Below are 22002 nucleotides of genomic sequence, written 5' to 3'. Positions count from 1 at the left end.
GCGTATCCCTCCGCCATTCAACAAAGGAGAAACAAATAGGGCCTCAAAATAGCTTTTCTTCTATGGAGATTATAATTAAATATTTGTTGTGTAGAATTTATACAACTTATTTCACTTTTGATAAACTTTATACAAATATTTACTAGCATCGTTAAAAAAATCTGAATTTTAAGATATTTTTTGTGTGTTTTAAAATTTTACACTTTACAACTACGGTCACAAACAATACCAACACTTACGACATTAAACATTAAATATTGTTAAATGGTTAATAATGACAAAATGTCTCAGCTAATTATTCATTGGAACTAGTTAAAACATTATTAAACTTTAATATTTTTAAATATTTTTAATTGATTATTATATTTTAACGTTTTCCATAAATAATTAGATGAGATATTCGGTCATATGTACTGTTTATTAATGAGTTACTACTTTAAAGCGTTACTAATTTATTAAAATCAAAATTGATTCACACGTTGACTAAAAAAAGTGACATATCTAAGCATTTAAATCCTTTTGTTGGACTTCAAATATTTAATTTATAGTTTAAAAAATCTGAAACCATATAACATTTATAACATTGTTTTTTGTGTGTTTTAAAATTGTGAGATGGTAAAATTTGCTGTTGAAAAAAAAGTACATTTAAAATATGTAAATATATATATTTATAAAATTATTAAATTAAGATAATATTAATAAGATATTACAATGGTAAAATAAAAAGTGAATAAAATAATAAGCCAAAGTATCAAAAAGGTTAAAAAGTTTTTTTTTATTTATATAAGAAGATTGTTATTTCACAGTGAAAGAGTTTAAATGGGCTGGAACTGTAATAACTCATTCCCAGCGTGTCCAGCAGACGGCGCTGCTGTAAGTTTGGTTTGGTGTGTGTTATGTATTATTGGTTGTCAAGAGCAGCTCAACACAGAGCCTGGCTGAACTGCACAGACATTTACCTACCTGGCTAATCCGGTTTTATTTAATAAGAGTTTTTTTTTTCAGCAATGGATTCATTAATTTGTTCTAGATGTAATATGACGTTCAGATCATCAAATTTTCTGGCAAAGCATCGGGAGAAGTTCTGTATTGGAAGTGTTGGTCAGAATGAAGAGTCTGATTTCCATCAAAACCTGGTAAAATTTCATGTTTCATGTTATATGTTTAAATGTGTATGCTATCCATATCTACTGTGGAACCAGATCTTTATTGTGTCTCACTGTGAAGCTAAAGTCTGATTGCATGGACAATGTTTGCCAGATGCTGCCAGTCCCATAACTTTTGGCATGTCAATACAGGATGACACACATTTTTACTGATGTCTGTATTAATTTATATTTTATATATTATAAGGGTTCTTTAGTAAAGGCACCAGAACCACTTATACAGAAAGAAATATGTAGAAGGGCAATTCCACCGAATAGGTGCAATTTGCTTGTTGTAACGCTTCCAAATTAAGCTTTTTATTTTTTTTTTCAACTCTGAATCTAATAACATATTTAACTATTTAAAACATGTACTGGTCAAACTCAGGCAGCTTTACTTATGTTTTTTGATTAAAGTGTTAAGGTTTCAAATCCGAAGATGGTTACAAAATTCATGTTACATTTAAAAAAACACTAGTCCACTAATTCCTTTGATTTTCTCCCAAGAAAGTCTTTTTTTTAAAGAAAGTCTTTTCATTTAAAAAAAAATGGTTGACTGCATGTTCAAATAATTATTATTTATGACAAAAAAACTCATTCCTGTTATTTTTATGTTTTTTGAGTACAACTGTGAAAGTCATAAAAGTAAACAAGAATGGTCTATGGTTTTTAGCATGGAATTAGCAAAAACATAAGACATAGCTAAGTTGCGGCTATGCTAATAGCATGAGGACACTAAGCACATTCTAGTGATTTTCCCAAAAGGAACTAATTCAGGTAACAGGAAGTGTTAAGATTGAGCTCCTCAGTCATAGTTACAATAAGATCAAATAAACAGAAAAACAAAAGAGGGAACTTACAGTAATTTTGGTCTGGATTTTGGTATGATTTTCAGAAGAACCAGCTGATGTCACTTCCTGTTGTAGAAGTGACTTGTAGAATGTTTTCAGATGTTTTAGATGGGGTAATGTGTTACGGTAACAGGACTGAGTGAAACCCAGTGACACAACTAAAATGTGTATTTTAACATAAACATTTTTATGGACGCCCATTTCCGCCACCTAAAATAAAATAAAAAATCCAGCACATTTTTTTCTTATTATTAAGTTAACTGCCATCTTATTTTTTGAGATAGTAAGTCATTTTTTGAGATACTATCTCATTATTTTTAAAAACTATTTCATTATTTTGAGATAATATCTCATTATTATGAGATAGTAAGTCATTATTTTGAGATAGTAAGTCATTATGTTGAGATACTGTCTCATTATTTTGAGATGCTAAGTCATTATTTTGGGATACAAAGTCATTATTTTGAGATAGTAAGTCATAATTATTTTAAAATATTTTTTCTGAAAGCAAACACACTTGCTATCTCAAAATCACTTAATATCTCAGACTAATGAGGTAGTATCTCAAAATAATGAAAAGTATCTTAAAATAATGACTTACTAGTTGGTCAAAATGGGCTTCCATAAACTTTTGACTTATTATGAACAAAACATTATTAAAATTATTAAAAAACAAAAAAAAATTTTAAACATAGATGGGATTTGAAGTCAAACAGCAATGCAAAAAAGAAATACATCTCTGAAGGATTTTAATAATTATATTTCATGGTAAAATGTATAGTTAGAGACTGGAGACAGGTAACAAATGCTATTTTTTTCAGTGTTTAAAGTCGTTTTTATTAATGTTTTTAATTACATATTTTACTTTTGCAATTACACCATTGTACAAGACACTATGCTTAATAATAAAATGTATTTTAAAGTTATTTCTGCACATTTATACATGTATTTCCTGAGGACAGAAAAGGCACCCATTTGGTGGAATTGCTCAAAAATACATAGTGTCCTATATGATATGAGGATATCTGAAGTACTTGTATTGTTTCATACTTCCACAGAATGAGAGGATAAGAGAATTGAGGAGGATACGGCAGCAGGACAGGCCTAATGCAAGAGCCCAACTCAGCCAGCAGAACATTCACACACCAGCTCAGAACCACATGCAAAAACCCAGCAGTGAACCAGTAAGAAACACATATAAACAGCCCCACAAATGTTTTATGACCTCTGCTTTTATTGGTTTTGCCTGAATTGCAGTAATTTTAGTTCATTTAGATAGAGATGAGAGTGTATGTGTGTGTGTGTGTGTGTGTGTGTGTGTGTGTGTGCATGGACAGACAGCAGGCAGGTCAGAAGATCAGCTCCTTCAGATCCAGCCAAAGATGGACAAGCAGAAGATGGTGAGATCTGCTGACAGCAAACATCTAAACCAGCACAGAGAAGGTAATCATGAGCTGACCCTTTTTGCACAATTACTCATGCATTAAATTAGTTTTTTTTATTCATAAATTAGCCATCTGAAGACCCACTGGTTGGTTGCAGAGATGGACCTGCAGGAACTGCCTGCTCAGAACAGGAAAGTGGCTCTGCTGGAGGAAATGCTGTTCGAGCTACAGGAGCAGGAGAAGAGGAACACCAGTCTACTGGAGTCCCTCATGAATCATCTGCAGCATGTTCCACGGGAGCCTAGGTCTTTTACCTCTAAAGAGTAATTTCTTTTAAATTATTTTCCAATTAAAAAATTAAAGGTATTCTTTTTTTTTGAAGAGTGCATAGATACCACTATGAGCGGGAGGTGGCAAGTTCGAACCCCTGCTCATGCAGCTTTGCCATCAAGCTGCCGGAGCTTAGAGGGAGCACAATGTTCCCTCTGGGTGGGTAGATGGCGCTCTCTTCCCACATCACTCCTAGGGTGATGTCTGCAGCACAGGGCATCTGTGAGCTGATGCACCGGAGTCACTGCGCTTCCCTCCAAGCGCGCTGGCTGCTCAGCAATGCTGCATCAGCAGCAGCTCGAAAAGAAGCGGTGGCTGACTTCACATGTATCGGAGGAAGCATGTGTTAGTCTTCACCCTCCTGGTGTGTTGGGGCATTACTAGTGATAGTGGGAGTCCTAATGAGTGGGTTGGGTAAAGAAAATGGGAAAAATTAGAAATAAAATGAATAAAACATAAAAAAAAGAGTGCATAGATACCAGAGAGAAAGCAAATTGAATTGAGTAAACAATTGAATAGAGTGGTCCAGCAGTCTAAAGTGATGCCGCTATGATCGGGAGATCGCTGGTTTATATACCGGTCATGCAGCTTTCCTCTGATTGCGCTGTGATGCTACTTGGTATACAATGGTATAATATGCAAGGAATCTGAAAGCTCTGCATCTTTTTTGTTGTTTCAGCTATTAAATGTTTGAGTAAAATGAACATTGTTGTTTTATTCTATGAACTATGGACAACATTTCTCCCAATTTCCAAATTAAAATATTTTCATTTAGAGCACTTATTTGCAGAAAATGAGAAATAAAACCCATAAATAGCAATATTTGAGAAACTGTTTGAGAAACTAAAGTGCTCTTTTCATTTTTTCCAGAGCTGTATTTGTGAAATACTGTCAAAATGTAAAGCTTACTGAAAACTTACTGACCAGACCTTTCTGTTTATAGAATTAATGTACTGTATGTTAGATGTTGCAGAGATGGTAATTCCAGGACACTGATGCCATTAATTAACACTCAGCAACACTACTGCTTTCAATATACACAAAGAATCTTAGGGACTCATGCTTTAAGTGTTTTAAAAATGTGATATGGACATGAATGGGTTAACTCTAAATGTTAGTAACATGCCATTACACATTATTTTGTAAGGAAGATGTTTTGCATAACAGGAGTCCACACCTGCACATACCTGAGACTAGCAAGCGAGTAGCACAAACCTACCTGCCTGTGTACGACGGTGGAGCTCTTTCTGCAGAAATCAGGTAATGCTTTCTTGGATGTGAAGATTCCTGATAAACTCAAATTTCAGTTTTGCTGCTTTATCCAAATCCATATATAAATAAAAGAGAACTGTATCTGAGTGGCTGCACGTAATCTGATTGTCTTCCACAGCACTCTGCGTCTGTCCTACCTGCAGAGTGGAGGGAAGGATTCTCAGATACTGGCTCAGCTGCAGGACCTGTTAGATGAAGCCCTCAAAGTGGAAAAGCAGCCTGGGAAATCTGCTCAGCCCAGGCCCTGTCAGACTGAGAGAACAAAGCAGAGGCCAAGTACTCCAGCCAATCATATCAAAATGATCAAACAATAAGCGCACTTGTATTGTGTATTGATACAGTAAGATAGATGGCTGAATAAGAGTGGTGGCTAATTTGTAATCCATCTCATATAATTTAATATATAATTTTATTTTATGTACATTTTTATTTTTTATTATGTTGCAATTATTGGCATTTTAAACCCTGTAGAGCTATAAGGATTTAAACTCTGACCAGCAGGGGGCGCTGTACACTTACTGCTCAACCCTAAATACTGCTAAATACTGTAAGAATCGGGGTAAAGCAGGCTGTTCTTCATGTAAATTACTGTACAGCTCTAGACAAAAATAAGAAACCAGTTTCTGAATCAGTTTTCCAGATTTAGCTATTTATAGGTATATATTTGAGTAAAATGAACATTGTTGTTTTATTCTATGAACTGCGGACAACATTCCAAATACAAATATTGTCATTTAGAGCATTTATTTGCAGAAAATGAGAAATGGAAAAAAAGGATGCAGAGCTTTCAGACCTCAAATAATGCAAAGAAAACAAGTTCATATTAATAAAGTTTTCAGAAAACTTAAAATAGTTAAAAAATCAATAAAGAGTTCAGAAATCAATATATGGTGGAATAATCCTGGTTTTTAATCACAGTTTTCATGCATCTTGGCATGTTCTCCTCCACCAGTCTTGCACACTGCTTTTGGATGACTTTATGCCTGCACTCCTGGTGCAAAAATCGATGGCTTGTGATCGTCCATCTTCCTCTTGATTATATTCCAGAGGTTTTCAATTTGGTAAAATCAAAGAACATCATCGTTATTAAGTGGCCTCTTTTTTTTTTTTAGAGCTGTATATGCAGATGATGGAAAAATTAGGGTGTGACATTCACAAGTGATATGTTAATAATAAACCCATGTGTGTATTGAATTCATTAATGTGTTTATTAAAGTTTTATTTAGCTAATTTTCATGTTGTACAACAGTTTCATAAATTAAACACAGAGTTTGCACTGTTTTTCCACAACCTTGAAAAACAATAGTCATTGTATGAAAACTTTATAACAAATAAACAGATAAATAAGTCTGAAATGATGCTACTAGAAAATAACACTATTTCTTTCAAAATTGCCATTTCAGATATATGAACATTGTTACAGCAGTAATAAGATTTTGGTGTTAATAATTTTCCAGGCTTTTGTTGCCTCTGTCACAAGTTTTTTGTAATTAGGATTGTATAACATGGTTTGAATCAATGTTGTTCTAGAAAGGAGCATTAGTCAAACGTCATCAAAGTAAATGTACTATACTTGCAGATATTTTATATATTTTGAATGTCAATTCTTTAGGTTTTGTGATGCTTTTATAGTAATATTAGTGTGCAGACATTTTTCTCAAGATTAACTGTGTGTAAAATGTATGCACTTCCTCTATCCCAGAGCCACGAGACCGTAGAAGGGATTTCAGCAGAGAGCTCATATCCACCGAGTGTGAAAACCAGAGGCTGGAGGAGGAAATCATGAGGCTGCAGTTAAGAAGGAGAAGACCTGCAGTCTCCAGGACCACACCTCCAGCTCACTGTAGGTTTGATCTGAGCTCTAATAACCCTGTTCCTGATTCTGCATCATTGTTTTTTTACCGCTTTGAGTAAAACTGGTGGGTTTTTCTCAGGTCGACCACGTGAGCAGGAGATGAGGAGTATGAAGATGGATATCGACCTGTTAAAGCATGAAATTGAGATTAATCACTTGAAGAGGCAGATTAGGAGCAGAAAGGAGGAGCCTGCGCTTGTGACTTTCCCTCCTCTGGTACAAAATATGTGTTCCGTAATCAACTGAAAGCAATAGTTTGGTTAAAATTCTGAATTACATAATAATTTCTCCTTATGTGAAGTGTAGCCAATGAGCCAAAACAAGTTTTTAAGTTTGAGTTTAAACTCAAATAGACTTTAACTGTATATGGCTTCTTCTGATACTGTATTATAAAATGTTGTCTTTGGCCTAAACCCACCCATTTCTTATTTGTCCCCTTTGAATTGCAGAGTAAGACACTGCCACTATGATCAGGATCACTGGTTCGAATCCTGATCATGCAGCTTGCCATCAGCTACCAGAGTCCTGAGAGAGCACAATTGGCCTTGCTCTCTCTGGGTGGGTAGATGGCGCTCTTTCCCCTTATCCCTCCTAGGGTGATGTCAATCAGCATAAGGAGTCAGTGACCTGATGTATCAGAACCGAGTCGCTGCGCTTTCCTCCGAGCGTTTGCTCTGTGATGCCACTCAGCAATGCTGTATAAGTAGCAGTTCGAAATGAGGCGGTGGATGACTTCACATGTATCGGAGGAGGCATGTGCTAGTCTTTACCTCATTGTGTTGAGGCATCACTAGTGATGTGAGATATACAGCTGGCTAGCAGCTCAATGCATGGAACAATTGGCCTGATACATTTAGAGAAAAACAGGAGAAAATGAAAAAAAAAGAACCTAATATGTTGTTAATATAATTCAATTAAAAAATTACTTTTTCAAAAGGTGGGGGGGGGGATTATTGTATATTAATGCATAAACATTTTTTGTGCAATACAAATTCCTTGGAGATAGAATGACTTTTTTTGCCCAGATTTTCCTGTTCCACCTTAAAGTTACCACAATAAGTGTTACTGTGACCATTTAAGGTGGAATGATAAATTTATCTACCAAGACGTAACAATATTTTTTTTGTGCTTGTTATAAAGCATTTTCTTGTTGTGAAAAGGGCCTTAATACATTGAAACTACATTAAACAAAAATCCTATTATGGCTATCACATTTTTAAGTTAGAAAATACTAAATATGCTGTTTTCATTAATCGCCATCTTGTCTGTGATTTTTTATAACCCTCCATTTTTATAATCTCTATTTTAAGGTAAAGTAGCCCTATTACTTCACCCTGCACCTCTATCCAACCAAGAATCAATACAACCTTACCCCCCTAGAATACAGATATTGTGATGGTGTCATATATAAAAAATAAATAATTGTAACCAAATCTTGCCCTTTAATATTTGACCATTTATTTGCCATACATATTTTCTGTGCATGTTTATTTTCATAGGAGGAACCCGGATCCCAGACACCACCCTTCATCAGATACCCCGTGGACGAGGGCTTGGGGCCTGCTCCATATGATCCAATGTAAGTTTATTGTTAATTATTAACTGCCCACTGTAAAAGGAACATTTTGTCCGAAATATACTGTATTTTAACAGCTTCACAATTTACTGCAAATGTAGTTGCTGAATACTGAGCAGTAACATGAGGAATCTCATGTGATTTTTCTGTTGCAGGGCAGGTTTCGTGGTGTTTTATGATTTTCTCCTGGGCCTGTGTCCATCATACAGAGTGTGTCGTCTGATGGTGGGGTTATACACTGGGGATCAGTGTCTGGGAAGCCCCTTTGTGTTGCCCCCAGTCTATTGTGAGCTCTCCAGCTTCTCCTCATTCCCACCTTGGTACAGTCAAGGACAAAAGGCTGCCATTGCCACCAAGCAGGCAGTACCAGAGTAAGCATAAATGCTTACAGATATACAGTTATACAGTTATAAAAGTTACAAACAATAGCAACATAGTTGAGAAACTTAAGAATTAGGTTATGATAAAAAATAATATAATTTAAATGTGGTGATCAAATTGTAGGACAGATAACCTGGCTAATATAAAAAAATTACTGTATGTGTACATAGAAAATTGTTTTATTAATGAAAACCAGTTTATATCTTCAGCGCAGCTACAAACAGAGCAGCAATGGAACTATTTTAACTCACAGAGTTTTTATAACTAAACAGCTCGTAGTTTCTCATCCTCTTTAACTTAAAATCTTTCAGTAAACAGTGATAATGGAACTGTAGTGTAATCGCAATAATACACTCAAGGTTTGTGCTATAACGTGTAATATTGGCACTGCTGCGCTGATATATGGCTCTCGGCCTGCGGCCTTGTTATTGCTTAATTAATGTATGTGTAAAGTAAGTCACACTGTTAAACTTCTCCTTACGCAGGGTTCAGCCTGCTCCATCAATGTGTCTAGTGATCCAGGTACAGGCCTCAGGAGGATATGACATCTACGGACAGGAAGTGACCAGTCTAGCCCCACGAGGATGGGTCAAGCTGAACATCTTTGACCATCATCATCGCATCATTAGTGGAAGATGGAAAATACCTGTCCGCATCCTCCCAGCCAAACCTTCAATGACAACTGCAGAAGTCAACTCTGTTCCACAGGTTTATGTAGATATAATGATATTTATACACAGAGACTGCGCTGACTGCCATATTATACTTGCCAACCAGGGTAATGGCACAAGCAGCACAGGCCGGTAGCTGTAGTATACTCTGCAACCGGAGTACCAGCTAACACAATGTTCCCAGTTAGATTAATAATATATTATTTTACAAGGAAAATCAGCAAAAAATAACTATATACTACTTATCTGTTTTCTAGCTGGACAATGCAGAGCTGTTCCTGAGAATCGTCAACGCAAGAGATGCTGAGATTCAGAGCACAGTTCCGATTAGCACTCACAACGCTGGAATCTACAGATACCCTCCTGTAGTACGAAACTTAAATTGTAAAATTTAATTAAATGCAAATACCCCATAAGCATAGTAATACTTTTTTAAAATATTGAGTTTATTCTGAATTCTGTATTTTCTAAAGATTAAAAAATATGTATTTAGATCTCTTTAAACTGATGTTTCGTCTTCTCATTCGCAGACATCTCCAAGACAACGCTTTTCCAGGCAGGTTTCCCATGAAGCTGCCAGAAGAACCTCAGCTGTTCCAAGTGCTCAGGTTTATATACCAGCCTTCACACAGAGCCTGGAACCACCTGGACCCACCTGAACACAGAGACTTTCCGTCTCAAAGTACAGCTGCCTTCTGTACATCATGTGTAATAAAAAAAAAAACAAGTACAAAACTTCTTGTTCTACTTTATACTTTTTGTAAATAAATGCATTACTTTTTTTTATAAGTACAGTCATGCAATAAATCAAATATAGTTTTGGAAGTCTTTATTTTAGTTTAGTAAGAATTTACTCAAGTGTAGGGGTGTGAGATATTGACTATGGTTACGTTCATATTACAAGCCACATTGCCACAAGCCTAGTGTCTTCTAAAAGATCTTCTAAATATTAATGAAAACAATTAATTTAAGACATTTTTTTAATTTACTTAAAACAAACAAAAAAAAAATCACCAGCACAAATATTAAACAGTGCACCTACTGTTTGTTTAAATCATGTAGCCTACCTGATTTTCTTAAGCTTTTAATAATGGGAATTTATGTAAATAAAAAGAATAAATAAAATAATCAGCATTAGATTGGCAAAATTGAATTAATATTTATATTGCTGGTATCAATCAATTAAAATATATATTTTCATATATTTCACCAGTATTCTGTGAATAATACAATATATTCAGTATTCTGTGAGTAATCATAATTAAAATCATGATTAATATTATTTGTGTATTTTTGGGTGGGAGACAGTAATAATAGTTTAGTGTCAGACTAAGCCATTTTTACTGTATGAATCAATAAAAAAATGTTAAATGTTAAAAAATACCCTAAATACCTTTATTAGGGAACTACTGTGTCTATTGGAACACACCTTCAGGTTTTCCTCAGGTATAACCCCGCCCCCTTCCAGAGACATGATGCTTAATTGGACGTTCTGGACGCCTGAATCCATAAATCCGCTTCTGATTGGTCCAGCCGTGTTTGGCCCAAACAAGTCTTCGTGGTGGCCATGGCCTTGCTCCGGCTCTGCACAGTGGCTGCAGTTTTAAGTTTATTTTTAGCAACAGGTAGGAGTTTTCCTTTTTATCTTTATTTAAAATAACAGTAGAAATAGTGTCTAAGCGGGTTTTGTGTTGGTAGAGTATTTAGAAAGCTCAGGACCAGCTGAGTTAATTTTTTTAGGATGTAAGATTTTGGCTGGTGTGTGTTTTTTTTGTGTTTAACAAAACTAGTGACTTCAGAAAATGAAAAATAAAAGGTTATTCATACTGATTTATGCTGATATCTCCATAGTGAAATACTGCCTGCTAGCACTGCTGCATAACTTTTATGCTCCTAACTGTTTAGCATTTTAAGTTAATACAATTTTATTTATTTAACAGTTTACATATGACTAGTCAGTTACCTGCTACAACAAAATAATCATTATTCTAATGCAGAATTTTATAAGAAGGGGTAATTACGGTGATATCTGGTGAGTAAAATATTTTTGTCAGTGGCTCAGAAAGCCTTGTTATGGGATTCTGTTTTCTTAATAATAACTTAATAATTTTAAATCAGTAACTAGAATCAACCCAAATTCTGCATGTTTGAAAATAGAAAAAAACTAGATAAATATAATGAAACTAAAGTTTTGGTGATGTAAACTGTTTGATTTGTATTCAGTATTTGTATTGATTTCAAAATGAAGTTCAGGAAAGAGATATTAGCAGATTTACTTGACTATTTTTCTATACTTTCTATTACAATTATAATTGTTAGTATTGTTCCTTATCAAACATGAAGCCTTTTTGTATAATGCTTGAAAAGAAATCCTCAAGATTTAGGGGTGTAATCTCAGGCAGACAATTGACAAAAATCCTGTCCTTTTAAGGGGCTAAGTTCTCTGTGATAGGGAGCTGAGATAGTTTTTAATAGCTTTTTATTTATTACCTTTTTTAAATTAAAATTTCCTTACCTTTAAACAATGCTGCCTCTGCCTGGTTGCTGTACTTATGAAGAAAATAGAACATTGTAAGATTACATTAAACAGCTGTAAAACAGTGGTAATCATGGGCATTTTTTTCTATTTATTTCTAATTTTCTCCTCAATTTACAAGGCCAATTGAGACTAGCACGTCTCCTCCAACTCATGCAAAGTCACGCTTTCTCTTTTTACTGATGCAGCATTGCCGCAGACTCTGAGGAAAGCGCAGTGACTTGGTTCAGATACATCAGCTCACAGACTCCTTGTGCTGATCTGCATCGCCCTAGGAGTGATGAGGGGAAGAGTGGTTTCTGCCCACTCAGAGAGAGCAAGACCAGTTGTGGGCTCTCAGGGCTCTGGCAGGAACTGGCAGTCTCCAGTTATGGTCATTTTTGGTTGCTTGTGCTTTTATTTTGCCAGTGATTTTTCATAGCCCTCAGTTGGGATTCTGTTAAAAAGTTCAGAGTGCCTTTTTGAAGGGCCCATAACAGGGCCCTATACCTCTTGCACTTCCACTAGCCCTCAAGCCTAACAAGAATCAAGATGCCCTACTACCACTTGGCATGACTGTAAAAAACAGAGATGTAGGATCAAAGGGTGAAATGGTACTAGGCCTAGATCTGAGAATAACTTTTATCTTTCAGGGTTCTCTGAGGGATGTGGTATTGGACGCTGGCAGTGTGATGATGGCCAGTGTATCCCCAGGAAATGGCGCTGTGACGGAACCGGGGACTGTCTGGACGGCTCAGATGAAATGGATTGCTGTAGGTGTTATTTTTTATTTATGACTTTTGTTAATACATTTTTAATGTTAATCGCATGAGCTGGGCCTGCAAACAATGCAGCTTTTAACTCTTACTTTGCATTTTAACCCAGAAGAGCTCATGGTGATGCAAGTGTTACAGACCTTTTAAAACATGTGTAAAGTTCATTACTGTACTTCTTTTTAACTGATATAATAGTTATTCTGTGATGCACTGAACATCCTGAGGGCATCACTACAGGACAGTGCGTGAAAAAAATGTGTGACCTTTTTTACAAAACATAGGAGTGGTGCTGGATTTGTGGTTTTGTGTTTGGAGATAAAACTAGCTCCTTTTAAGTGTGTTTTTAGCTTCAATACATAAAATGTAAAAAGCGTATAAGCTGCTCGCTAAATGTATCTGCTTCCATTTTTTAGATGTTGCATCAGTATTCCAATATGGGCCTGGACTCTTATGGGTTAAACATTTAACAATGTTAAGTTTTCATTTTACAATTCTATAATCACAACGAACAGGTTACATATGACTAGCTACCTACTTACTACAATGAAGTACAATGATGCATAGCTCTAATACAGTATTTCATATTTAATCCAACAACATGACCAGCATGACTCAAGAAAGCATGCTCAAAATCATATGAAACGCACACATGCATTGTTCAAAAGCTTGTTTACTAGTTAGCTTACCAGTATTGGGTGTACTGTATGTTCACGTGGCTGACCGGCCTTTTAACTTTCTTAATACTCAGTAATCAGTTTAGACCTATTCTTTTGCTATTGGCTATTAGCCTATTTATTCCTTGCTATTTGAATGCCACTTATTTGTTGTATTAAATGTAAAATAATACAAAGAACTACATTTATTCTTTACGGAATACTAGTATTGTTGTACATTTGTTGCATAGATCATAATGCTTTTAAATATTTATATTGTGTGAATTGAAAATGGAGACAAACTTAATAACGCACTTATTTATAGGTTCACATGTGATCATTAATTTGAACAATGCCGTATTTTACATACTTTTAGGAGCAAGATATTTTTTCTCAGCAAAAAAAAACTATTTGCCATATTTTTTGCACTATAAATCCTTTAATTTTTCCAAAAATAGTCAGTGGATCTTAATAATAATCCAGTGCGCCCTATAGTGGTAGTATATAATCTAACCTGCCTTGTGTCTTTTTTTTTTTTTTTTTTTTGTATTTGCTCCTACAGCTTGCCCACAGGAGGATTTTGAGTGCACTGATGCCTCCATGTGTGTCACCAAGAACGCAGTGTGTGATGGACGTCCGCAGTGCACAGACGGGTCAGACGAACTCTACTGCAACCAAAGTTCTGGCTGCCTACCTGGAGACTGGAGCTGTAGGAACCGGATCTGTATTCCTCAGCAGCTGCGCTGCAACGGGGAGGATGACTGTGGTGATGGCTCTGATGAAGAGGGCTGTGGTGAGATGTTGTGGTCTATTAACTTATTTAATAATTTTAGTAACATGCTTCTTCATGCTTAACAAGAGAGTTCCTTAACTACTGTGTGTTGACCTGGTTTTAGGGCCCTGTGGAGAGCTGAATGTCCGCTGCCCAAATGGAACGTGTTTGGCCATAGAAGAGAGATGTGATGGAGTTGCCCAGTGCTCTGATGGAAGTGATGAGCCTGTTACGTGTGGTATGACTTGGTTCAGTGTATCAAAAATGTACTTAAAGCAACATTTGTGCTGCAGTTTTATCTTAAAATAACTTTCAAGTTATTGTAAGTTCTGGAAAAAAACTGAGACCACTTCAGTTTCTAAATTAGCTTCTCTGATTTTGATATTAACAGGTATATGTAGTAAAAATGAGTAAAAATGAACATTGCTTTCAGACCTCAAATAACGAAAAGAAAACAAGTTCATATTTATAAAGTTTTGAGAGTTAAGAACTTAATATTCGGTGGAACAACCCTGGTTTCTAATCAGTGTTTATGCATATTGGCATTCTCTCCTCCACAAGTCTTACACACGGCTTTTGGATAACTTAATGGCACTCCTGGTGCAAACATTTATTTTTGTCACATTCGTTGACAGATTTGTATTTCACAGCAAGTGTGTGCTTTTAGGGAGTGACTTAAAATACAAATGGTAGGAGGAGCCTATGATTGCCATAAATGCCTAGTCCCACATAATGCTGCTTAAAATCAATTTAAAACATAAATCAACTTAAATCAGCATTTTCAGTTGATCTCTTTCTCAGGTAAAACATGTGCGCTTAAAAATGGTGGATGCAGTCACTCCTGCACGGACCAGCCTTGGGGAGCGTTGTGCTCTTGTCCTAGTGGGATGAAGCTCTCTTCAAATGGGGCCAAGTGTGTAGGTAGGTTCTTTTTGTTTTGACACCTGAAAACATGAACCTAACTCTGAACTGTAATATTTACTATTTGATTTGATAATTTGAGCATAAATTATTTCTTTATTTCTGCAGCAATAAAGAAATGCTGCTGAAATGGCTTTTAACGTAAGGCACTCTTTGAAGAAAACTTAATGATTAATCTAAAAACACACATTTATGTATGTTATTTGCTACATTTTAATGTAGCCAATAAATAAAAAGCCAACTGTGCTCTCTCGGGACTCTGGCAGCCAATGGCAAGCTGCATGAAAAGGATTTGAACAAGCAATTTCTCAATCATAGTGGCAGTGCTTAGCCCACTGGAACATCTGCATCACACGCATTAGCTTTTTATGGGACCAGCTGTGGTTCTTACATGGCATTGTTTAAATAAATATTCTGTAAATGTTTTACCCTGCTCTCTAGACATTGACGAGTGTGCTCAACCTTACGGGCCCTGCATGCACACATGCGTTAACAAGAAAGGATCTTTTCAGTGCCGATGCAACCAAGGTTTCAAACTTCAGAACAATGTGTGTCAAGCTCAAGGTGCGTGTGCGTGTGCGTGTGACCATACAGACCATTGTCTAAATACCTCTTTTGTTAACTTTTCATTGTCCTTTTTGTAAGGAAATGCCACCAAGCTTCTTACCACCATGAAAGGACTGATTGGATTGGTCAGTGTGGAGGCCAAAACATTCAAAACCTTGTTTGCGGTTGACCGTGACCCTGTAGCCTTGGCGTTTGACCTTGCTCATAATGTCTTTTACTGGGCTGATGGGAACGGGAACATCTATATGGTGCAGGATCAGAAGAATACCTTGCTTTATTCAGGTGAACTGACCTCATTTTATGTTTGTGTTTTTGGTTGATTATTGTTTAGTTAATTAAAAACACGTGGCTTCATATTGTGGTAGTAGCAGTATTCTGGCTTGAAAGCAGTCTGGAGCTTTAAGGCTGTTTTTTTGTTGTTGTTGTTTGCACATCACTGAATGCAGTCATAGAATATGCTGCACTTTTGTATTGTGGTAGATGTTTGTTCATTTTTTTTTTATTGCATCATTTTTTTATACAGTCTTATCCTGGTAAATTACTAAAGTTATATGATATTTTGTTTTTCTCTATTTTCATATATCCAGTAATTCTTTAATTGCAAAAATATCCTGAAATATTTATATTATTGTTGGGCTTCATTACCCACCCCCAACTTTAGTCACATTTATAATTTGTCTGTCTAAATGTTGCACAAGTGTTTACTGCTAATACTTGTTGATTTATGCAGCAATTATTTATTTATTTTATCTTGTATCAATCATGTTGATGCTCCAAGGACTAATTAGGACAATGGTGTCTGCCATTCCTGCTTTGAGCCAGAACGCTGCTACTGCACTATGTAACTTGGTGTGGGATTATTTTAGGGCTGTATCACCCATCAATACCTTAAAACAAACCTATGATAATGAGTCACTTATAATCTGTCTTGATCAGATTGAATAGGCCTTTTCTAATATTTTCACACATTTTGCTTGATTTCTTTGTTTAGGACATGGTGGTATTAGGAGTCTAGCGTTCGAGTGGCTCCATGGGCAGCTTTACTGGGCGAATTCGAAGCTAAAAGGCATTTACACTGGAGCTCCTGATGGTAGTGCCTACAGCAAAGTCACGTCCAAAGATACAGACCCAACAGATTTGGTCCTTCTCCCAATGAAAAGGTGAGTATTGTTAATCTTGCATATGCATGAACAAGCTGCAATGGAGTAAATCATTGCATAATTATGTTTTGCAGTTCTAATAAGTCCTCTGTTTCTTGTAGTTCTATGTTTTGGATTAACCGAGGCCCCAATGATGAAGTGACTATTGAAAAAGCTGGGATGGATGGCTCTATGCGCACAACTCTGGTTATTGTAACTGCTCAATCACCAAGAAGTCTTACTTTGGATGTGGCGGCCCAGCGTTTGTACTGGATAAGTGATTTTAAAATGGTAAGGTCCCTTTAACATTTTTTTTTTGACCAGGAAATCACAAAGGTATACAGTATATGCAGTGATTAAATTTGCACAGGGATTTTCTGCTTGCAGTTGCTGTTATGCCATGATATTTTTATTTTTAAGCCAAAAAAATAAGATTCAGAATCATGTTGATGCTTCACTACCTGTGATAAGTAGAATAGTATCTGCCATTCCCACTTTGAGCCAAATCACTGCTCCTACTACAACACTATGTAACTTTGGTGGAGCTGCATGAACAAGAAATAAATGCTGTGTATTTACCCAGCCAGTACGATTTTTAATGCTAATTAAACTCTTCTAATAAACATTGCAGTCAATTGAGACTATTAAAGTGGATGGCACTGGACGTTACACCTTTCGGGAGTTCTTTAAAGGAAGGAGGGCGCAGAACCTGGCTGTGTTTAATGTCTGGATCTACTGGGCTGATGAGAAACGTCTGTGGCAAGCTCCTCAAAACCAACCTGCCCAGAAGAATTTTGTTCTTAAAGCAGCATTGCCAATCCTGACAGCCTATCACCAGCAACAGCAGCCTCAAGGTACATCCGTTAAGTTTGTACTACTTTTTTCATTTGTTTAGGAACAGTATATAAAACCTAAACCTGATTTTTGATTATTTTTCTTAATTTCATTTGTGTGCGTTTTTGCACTGCAGCTCCTTGTCCATGTCGAAAGGCACAATGCCAGCTCTGCTTGCCTTCTCTGGGCATGCCCAGTGGCTTCATGTGCTCGTGCCCAAAGGATCAGCTTCCTGTTGCTGAAGGCTCTTGTCAAAGTAAGGTATTGCTTAGGGAGGCACTGAATATTGACAACTGAATACTATTCAGCTTATGGCCAAAAAACACTTTTGGTCATAATAGGAATACTATTGCCTCTTAAAAAAATTGAATATCATAAGTTATTTTGTTTTAGTAATTTAGTTCAGAATGTGAAACTCATATATGTTTTACACCCAGAGTGAACTATTTAAGTGTTTATTTATTTTATTGTTGATTAAAAACCTCAAAAATCAGTATTTCAGAAAATTAGAATATTGTATAAGACAAATTGGTACTTTTAGCACTGTGGGCAGTGTGCCAAGTCCTGTTGGAAAATGAAATATTTTTTTGATGCACCTGTATACAAAATAATTTACATACTGTAGTTTTCTCTAACGATAGATCTTTTTTGAGCATTGCCAACAGGACAACACTAATCCACCCTGTTTGATTATAAAAGGCTATAAAATTGCCTTTCTTTGTAAATTTCACTCATGTTTGACTTGACTGGCACTGCTGAGGTAAATTTATGACAACAGTTGCATTGATCAGGTAGATACATGGTGATGGGTGATTACAATAGCTGTGCTGAAACAATTTCATGATTTTTAAATGCCTTTGCTGAGGTAGATGTTACTGTGCTATGTTGATGCGTCTACTAGGACATTTAAAAATGTCCTACCTACCTCTTTTTTCCCCTCCTTCTTCCTTGTTCTATAACTTGGCCAGGTCTTAAGCTTGCCTATGCTCGCTCTACAAATATCTACACACTGGAGTATACAGAAGACGGTCCAGTCAATTCCCTCCTGTTTTCAGCGAGTGAGGAGGTTGAGGCCTTTGATGTGGATTGGAAAAGAGGATTGGTGGTTTGGACCAATCTAACAGGACAACTGAAAGTTGGACTGCTAGCAGAAGGTCGCTCAGAATATGTTGCGACTCTTAAGCCTGGTATGTTGCAGTGCTGCTGTTTATCATTGGATAAAACATTTACACTTACATGCCTGATTCCATTCTAGTCCTGTGTACCATGACGACACAAACACACTCAGGACAGTGTCCTGTATGTGTTGTTTTTAAGCAGTTAAAGTGTTGACGTGAAAATTGAGACACTTCCATCTAACACATTTCAAATGAAAAGTCCCTTCATAATAAAACTGTTTCTCAGCCCTGGTCATGCACCCCCCTGGTCTGCTCACTTATTGATTTACCTACTTCCAGCCAGACTGATCAACTTATTAATAATTCAGGGGTGAGTTGAAACAGAGAGTGGCACAGGACCAGGATTGAGAAACACTGAATAAAAGTTTTTACACATGCGGTAGAATCCAGCTAAGGTACACGATTTAATTTCAGTTAATAATTGAATGTGAAATGTATGCTACTACTTTATATTTTATTTAACTAACAACTTGCAGAGTTTCTCAGTAATATAAATTTTTTTTTGTGCATTTTAATGAAGAAGAAATTGGTCTTTTGTGTGGTTAGTTAAAAAAAAATTATCCCTGATCTTTATCGTTATTGTGATATGAATTTTTGGCCATATCACACAGCCCTATTCCCAGTTCACATGATGCTGTAGATTGATGAAAGTTAAATGCACAACTGCAGAACTTCAGAAATAGCCTCACTTGAACTCTGGTAATTATCACCTTGCCATGAGCACACTGACGTGTTTGTTTATTTAGCCTCACTTACAACACAAAACACTAACTTATACAGGTCAGGAGTTTGTTTCCAAGCTATCCCTTGAGGTCACATTTTATAATTAATTTAACTGATTAATTTCCATGACTTTTGGTATGTAGGTGTATTGGATCCATATTAAATAGATGTGTGAATTGTGTGTGTGGGTTATTTTTATTTTTTTGGAAGCTTGCGCCATCAGGATTGACCAGAGGACTGGAAACGTGTACTGGGTGTCCTGTGATGCGCTGTCTATTGGAGCCACTCACATTATCCTCCCTGATCACAGCGTCTCTAAGCAGTTACACCAAGCGGGAGGAGAGATCGTCGACTTATTTGTGGACTGGCAGCGAGGTCAGCTGTACTGGCTGGAGGGCCTTCAGATCATTAACATGAAGCTAAGCCTGATGGGTGGAAATGCAAAGTCCATCTACAGCTTTGAGGAGAAGAGTGTGAGCCAACTTGTGCTGGACAGGAAGGCAAACAGCTTCCTCTGGAGCTCTGAAAATGGTTTGTAGGGCTTATTTTGAGATTGGAGAACTTCCATATTCCATATCTTTTTTTTTGCAATGATCTGATTACAGAACTTTCTTTGCTGTTTTAGAACTGCAGGTACTGAGTCTTCTAAAGAAGAGGGCTTATTCTGCTGGTAAAGAATGGACTATTCCGAATAGGATTGTAGCTGCATATGAGCCGTACATGGTCACCATGATCAATGATGTAATCACACCGTGGAGACGGCAAGATGGGATGCGCCTTCAGTCTGTTCCTTTAGGGAGAGGAGTTGTTGGTGTAATTGTAGCTCTGAGAGAACTGAATCAAGGTCAGTAAACCTGCTGTCCACTTTGGCTGCATAGATGAATCCTACTCTGGATGCCCATACATTTAATAAACACCCAGAGCTGCAGCGCAGCTCCACCTACTTTGATTTAAACAGTGATTGTACAAATTGGTTTGACTCAAAGGTGAAGCAATGATGGGGTCTAGAGAAGTTCTAGCCAAACCTATATGATCTGCACTTTTACTGTTGAAACCTTATATTTACTGGGTGAACTAAGAATCCAGTGGAAAAATCTGATTTATCCGATTGTGCAGTGTAAACTCAGTAAAGTTGTGTTTGATCTGAAAGACGGGGCAATGGTTTCACCAGTCTGTGTGTTTCTGCACTCATTGGTAAGGGTTGATAATATTGACCTAAACTAATGATCTTTCAGGGTATTTTGTGATGACATACTTAATGATATTACATTTTTAAATCTTTTGTTTTTTAAGTTAATTTCAAGAACATGGTCCTGCAATATGATGTTGAGTGGCTACAGTGCAGGATTCTGTTTTCTGACCTGAATTCCAAGCTGTTGCTCCCAGTTACCGTTACCAGTTAGCTGTTAGCTATTATGGCTAGTCCACCATGTTGGGCTTCATGATAAGACAGAGGGCAGAAAATATAAATGAAAAGTTGTATACTAGAGTCAATGACTGACTAACATAATAAAGAACATCCATTTTTTTGGAATGTTTTACCTTTAAGTAAACCAGGGTCAAAATGTGGTTTTAATTTTTGTCAGTATTTGCAAATCAGTATTAAGCATTTTAATAAGGTCTGGTATATGACATTATTACAGAGCAACATATTTCCACTATTTCAGCTATCAGTGATCTCCTGAAAATAACCTCTGGCATGTGTGAGTGTCTACTGAAATAGTTTTGCAACATCAGAACAGTTTATTTTAGCTACACCTTTATTCACCTACAATTTACAAGAGATGTACAGTATTTACAGCATCTGTTACTGATGTTCATTACAAGGATGCCAGTTATTCGTTCATTTGCTTCTCAGCTGAAATTCAATTGAAATTTGCTGTTTAAAATACATTTGGATTTAGATTAATCACAGTGCATGTAAAAGTTTTAATCTAAAAGGTTTTTGCTTTTAGTTGGTATTCTAATATTCTTGCATATCATAACTTTGATACAAGCTTGTTGGCCTGTGAATACAACTTTTTTCTTTTTTTCTCAGGTGACTCCTCATCTCATTCTCATGGGCCCTGTAGAAGCCCTTCTGTCGTATGTAAAGGAACATCAGTGTGCCTCTCTCAAACCCAGCTGTGTGATGGGAAGAAAGATTGTCCTGATGGGTCAGATGAGGCCTCCTGTGGTGGAGTCTGCCCAAATCAAGGTACCAGTGGTTGTTAGAGTGTTTTTAAATGGTCCTAACCCTGCGTAAACAACGGAAAGCAACAAAGCAACATGCAATCATTCATTTTCTATTCTAAAGATGCAGAGTTCAAATTTTATTTACTATATGAATTATGATGTGGTGATGTGACATTCTAACCTGGTTTGGCTACTTGCATTCCTTTGATCCCATCACAAACCAAAATGTATATTTTTTATTTAAGTGGGGGTTAAAAATGACAGTCTTTGACACGCCCACAAG

At 36.4% G+C, this 22002-nt stretch overlaps 2 protein-coding genes across 5 annotated transcripts in view; both read left to right on the top strand.

The window, feature by feature from the left end:
• The first annotated feature begins 874 nt into the window (after positions 1-874).
• Positions 875-10235, top strand: LOC103029139 (coiled-coil domain-containing protein 17). Of its 3 annotated transcripts, none has more exons than XM_022681236.2 (13): positions 875-1136; positions 3055-3180; positions 3334-3439; positions 3539-3686; positions 4879-4971; positions 5102-5259; positions 6686-6826; positions 6918-7054; positions 8338-8417; positions 8570-8785; positions 9281-9503; positions 9724-9834; positions 9997-10235. In XM_022681236.2, exons 1-13 carry the CDS (start codon positions 1008-1010, stop codon positions 10123-10125), a joined length of 1797 nt encoding a protein of 598 aa, XP_022536957.2. In that variant the 5' UTR covers positions 875-1007; the 3' UTR covers positions 10126-10235. The 3 variants fall into 3 exon arrangements, with proteins under 3 accessions (XP_022536957.2, XP_007260890.3, XP_022536958.2); XM_007260828.3 differs by having other exon boundaries at positions 3539-3704; XM_022681237.2 differs by having other exon boundaries at positions 1016-1136; positions 3334-3396; positions 3510-3704.
• Positions 10236-10999: 764 nt separating this feature from the next.
• si:dkey-88l16.3 (low-density lipoprotein receptor-related protein 2) overlaps positions 11000-22002 on the top strand; it is a 53904-nt gene continuing 42901 nt past the window's right edge. For both annotated transcript variants that reach the window (XM_049469091.1, XM_022681228.2), the window contains exons 1-15: positions 11000-11091; positions 12635-12754; positions 13973-14203; positions 14307-14420; positions 14984-15103; positions 15545-15667; positions 15749-15952; positions 16662-16830; positions 16932-17100; positions 17441-17663; positions 17780-17899; positions 18612-18830; positions 19755-20075; positions 20170-20388; positions 21583-21741. In XM_049469091.1, coding sequence (XP_049325048.1) covers positions 11034-11091; positions 12635-12754; positions 13973-14203; positions 14307-14420; positions 14984-15103; positions 15545-15667; positions 15749-15952; positions 16662-16830; positions 16932-17100; positions 17441-17663; positions 17780-17899; positions 18612-18830; positions 19755-20075; positions 20170-20388; positions 21583-21741 — 2569 coding nt within the window. In that variant the 5' untranslated portion in view covers positions 11000-11033. The remainder of the gene's footprint in view (positions 11092-12634; positions 12755-13972; positions 14204-14306; positions 14421-14983; positions 15104-15544; positions 15668-15748; positions 15953-16661; positions 16831-16931; positions 17101-17440; positions 17664-17779; positions 17900-18611; positions 18831-19754; positions 20076-20169; positions 20389-21582; positions 21742-22002) is intronic.

The sequence above is a fragment of the Astyanax mexicanus genome, chromosome 20 (genome assembly GCF_023375975.1).
Source record: "Astyanax mexicanus isolate ESR-SI-001 chromosome 20, AstMex3_surface, whole genome shotgun sequence".
Lineage (NCBI taxonomy): Eukaryota > Metazoa > Chordata > Actinopteri > Characiformes > Acestrorhamphidae > Astyanax > Astyanax mexicanus.
The sequence above is the reverse complement of the archived record's forward strand: the minus strand, read 5'-3'. Positions and strand labels throughout refer to the sequence as shown.

Coding starts and splice junctions, on each gene's coding strand:
- LOC103029139 (XM_007260828.3), top strand. CDS start 1,008: ATGGATTCATTAATTTGTTCTAGATGTAATATGACGTTCAGATCATCA. Junction 9,504..9,723: donor AAGTCAACTCTGTTCCACAG/GTTTATGTAGAT, acceptor TCTGTTTTCTAG/CTGGACAATGCAGAGCTGTT. Junction 9,835..9,996: donor TCTACAGATACCCTCCTGTA/GTACGAAACTTA, acceptor TCTCATTCGCAG/ACATCTCCAAGACAACGCTT.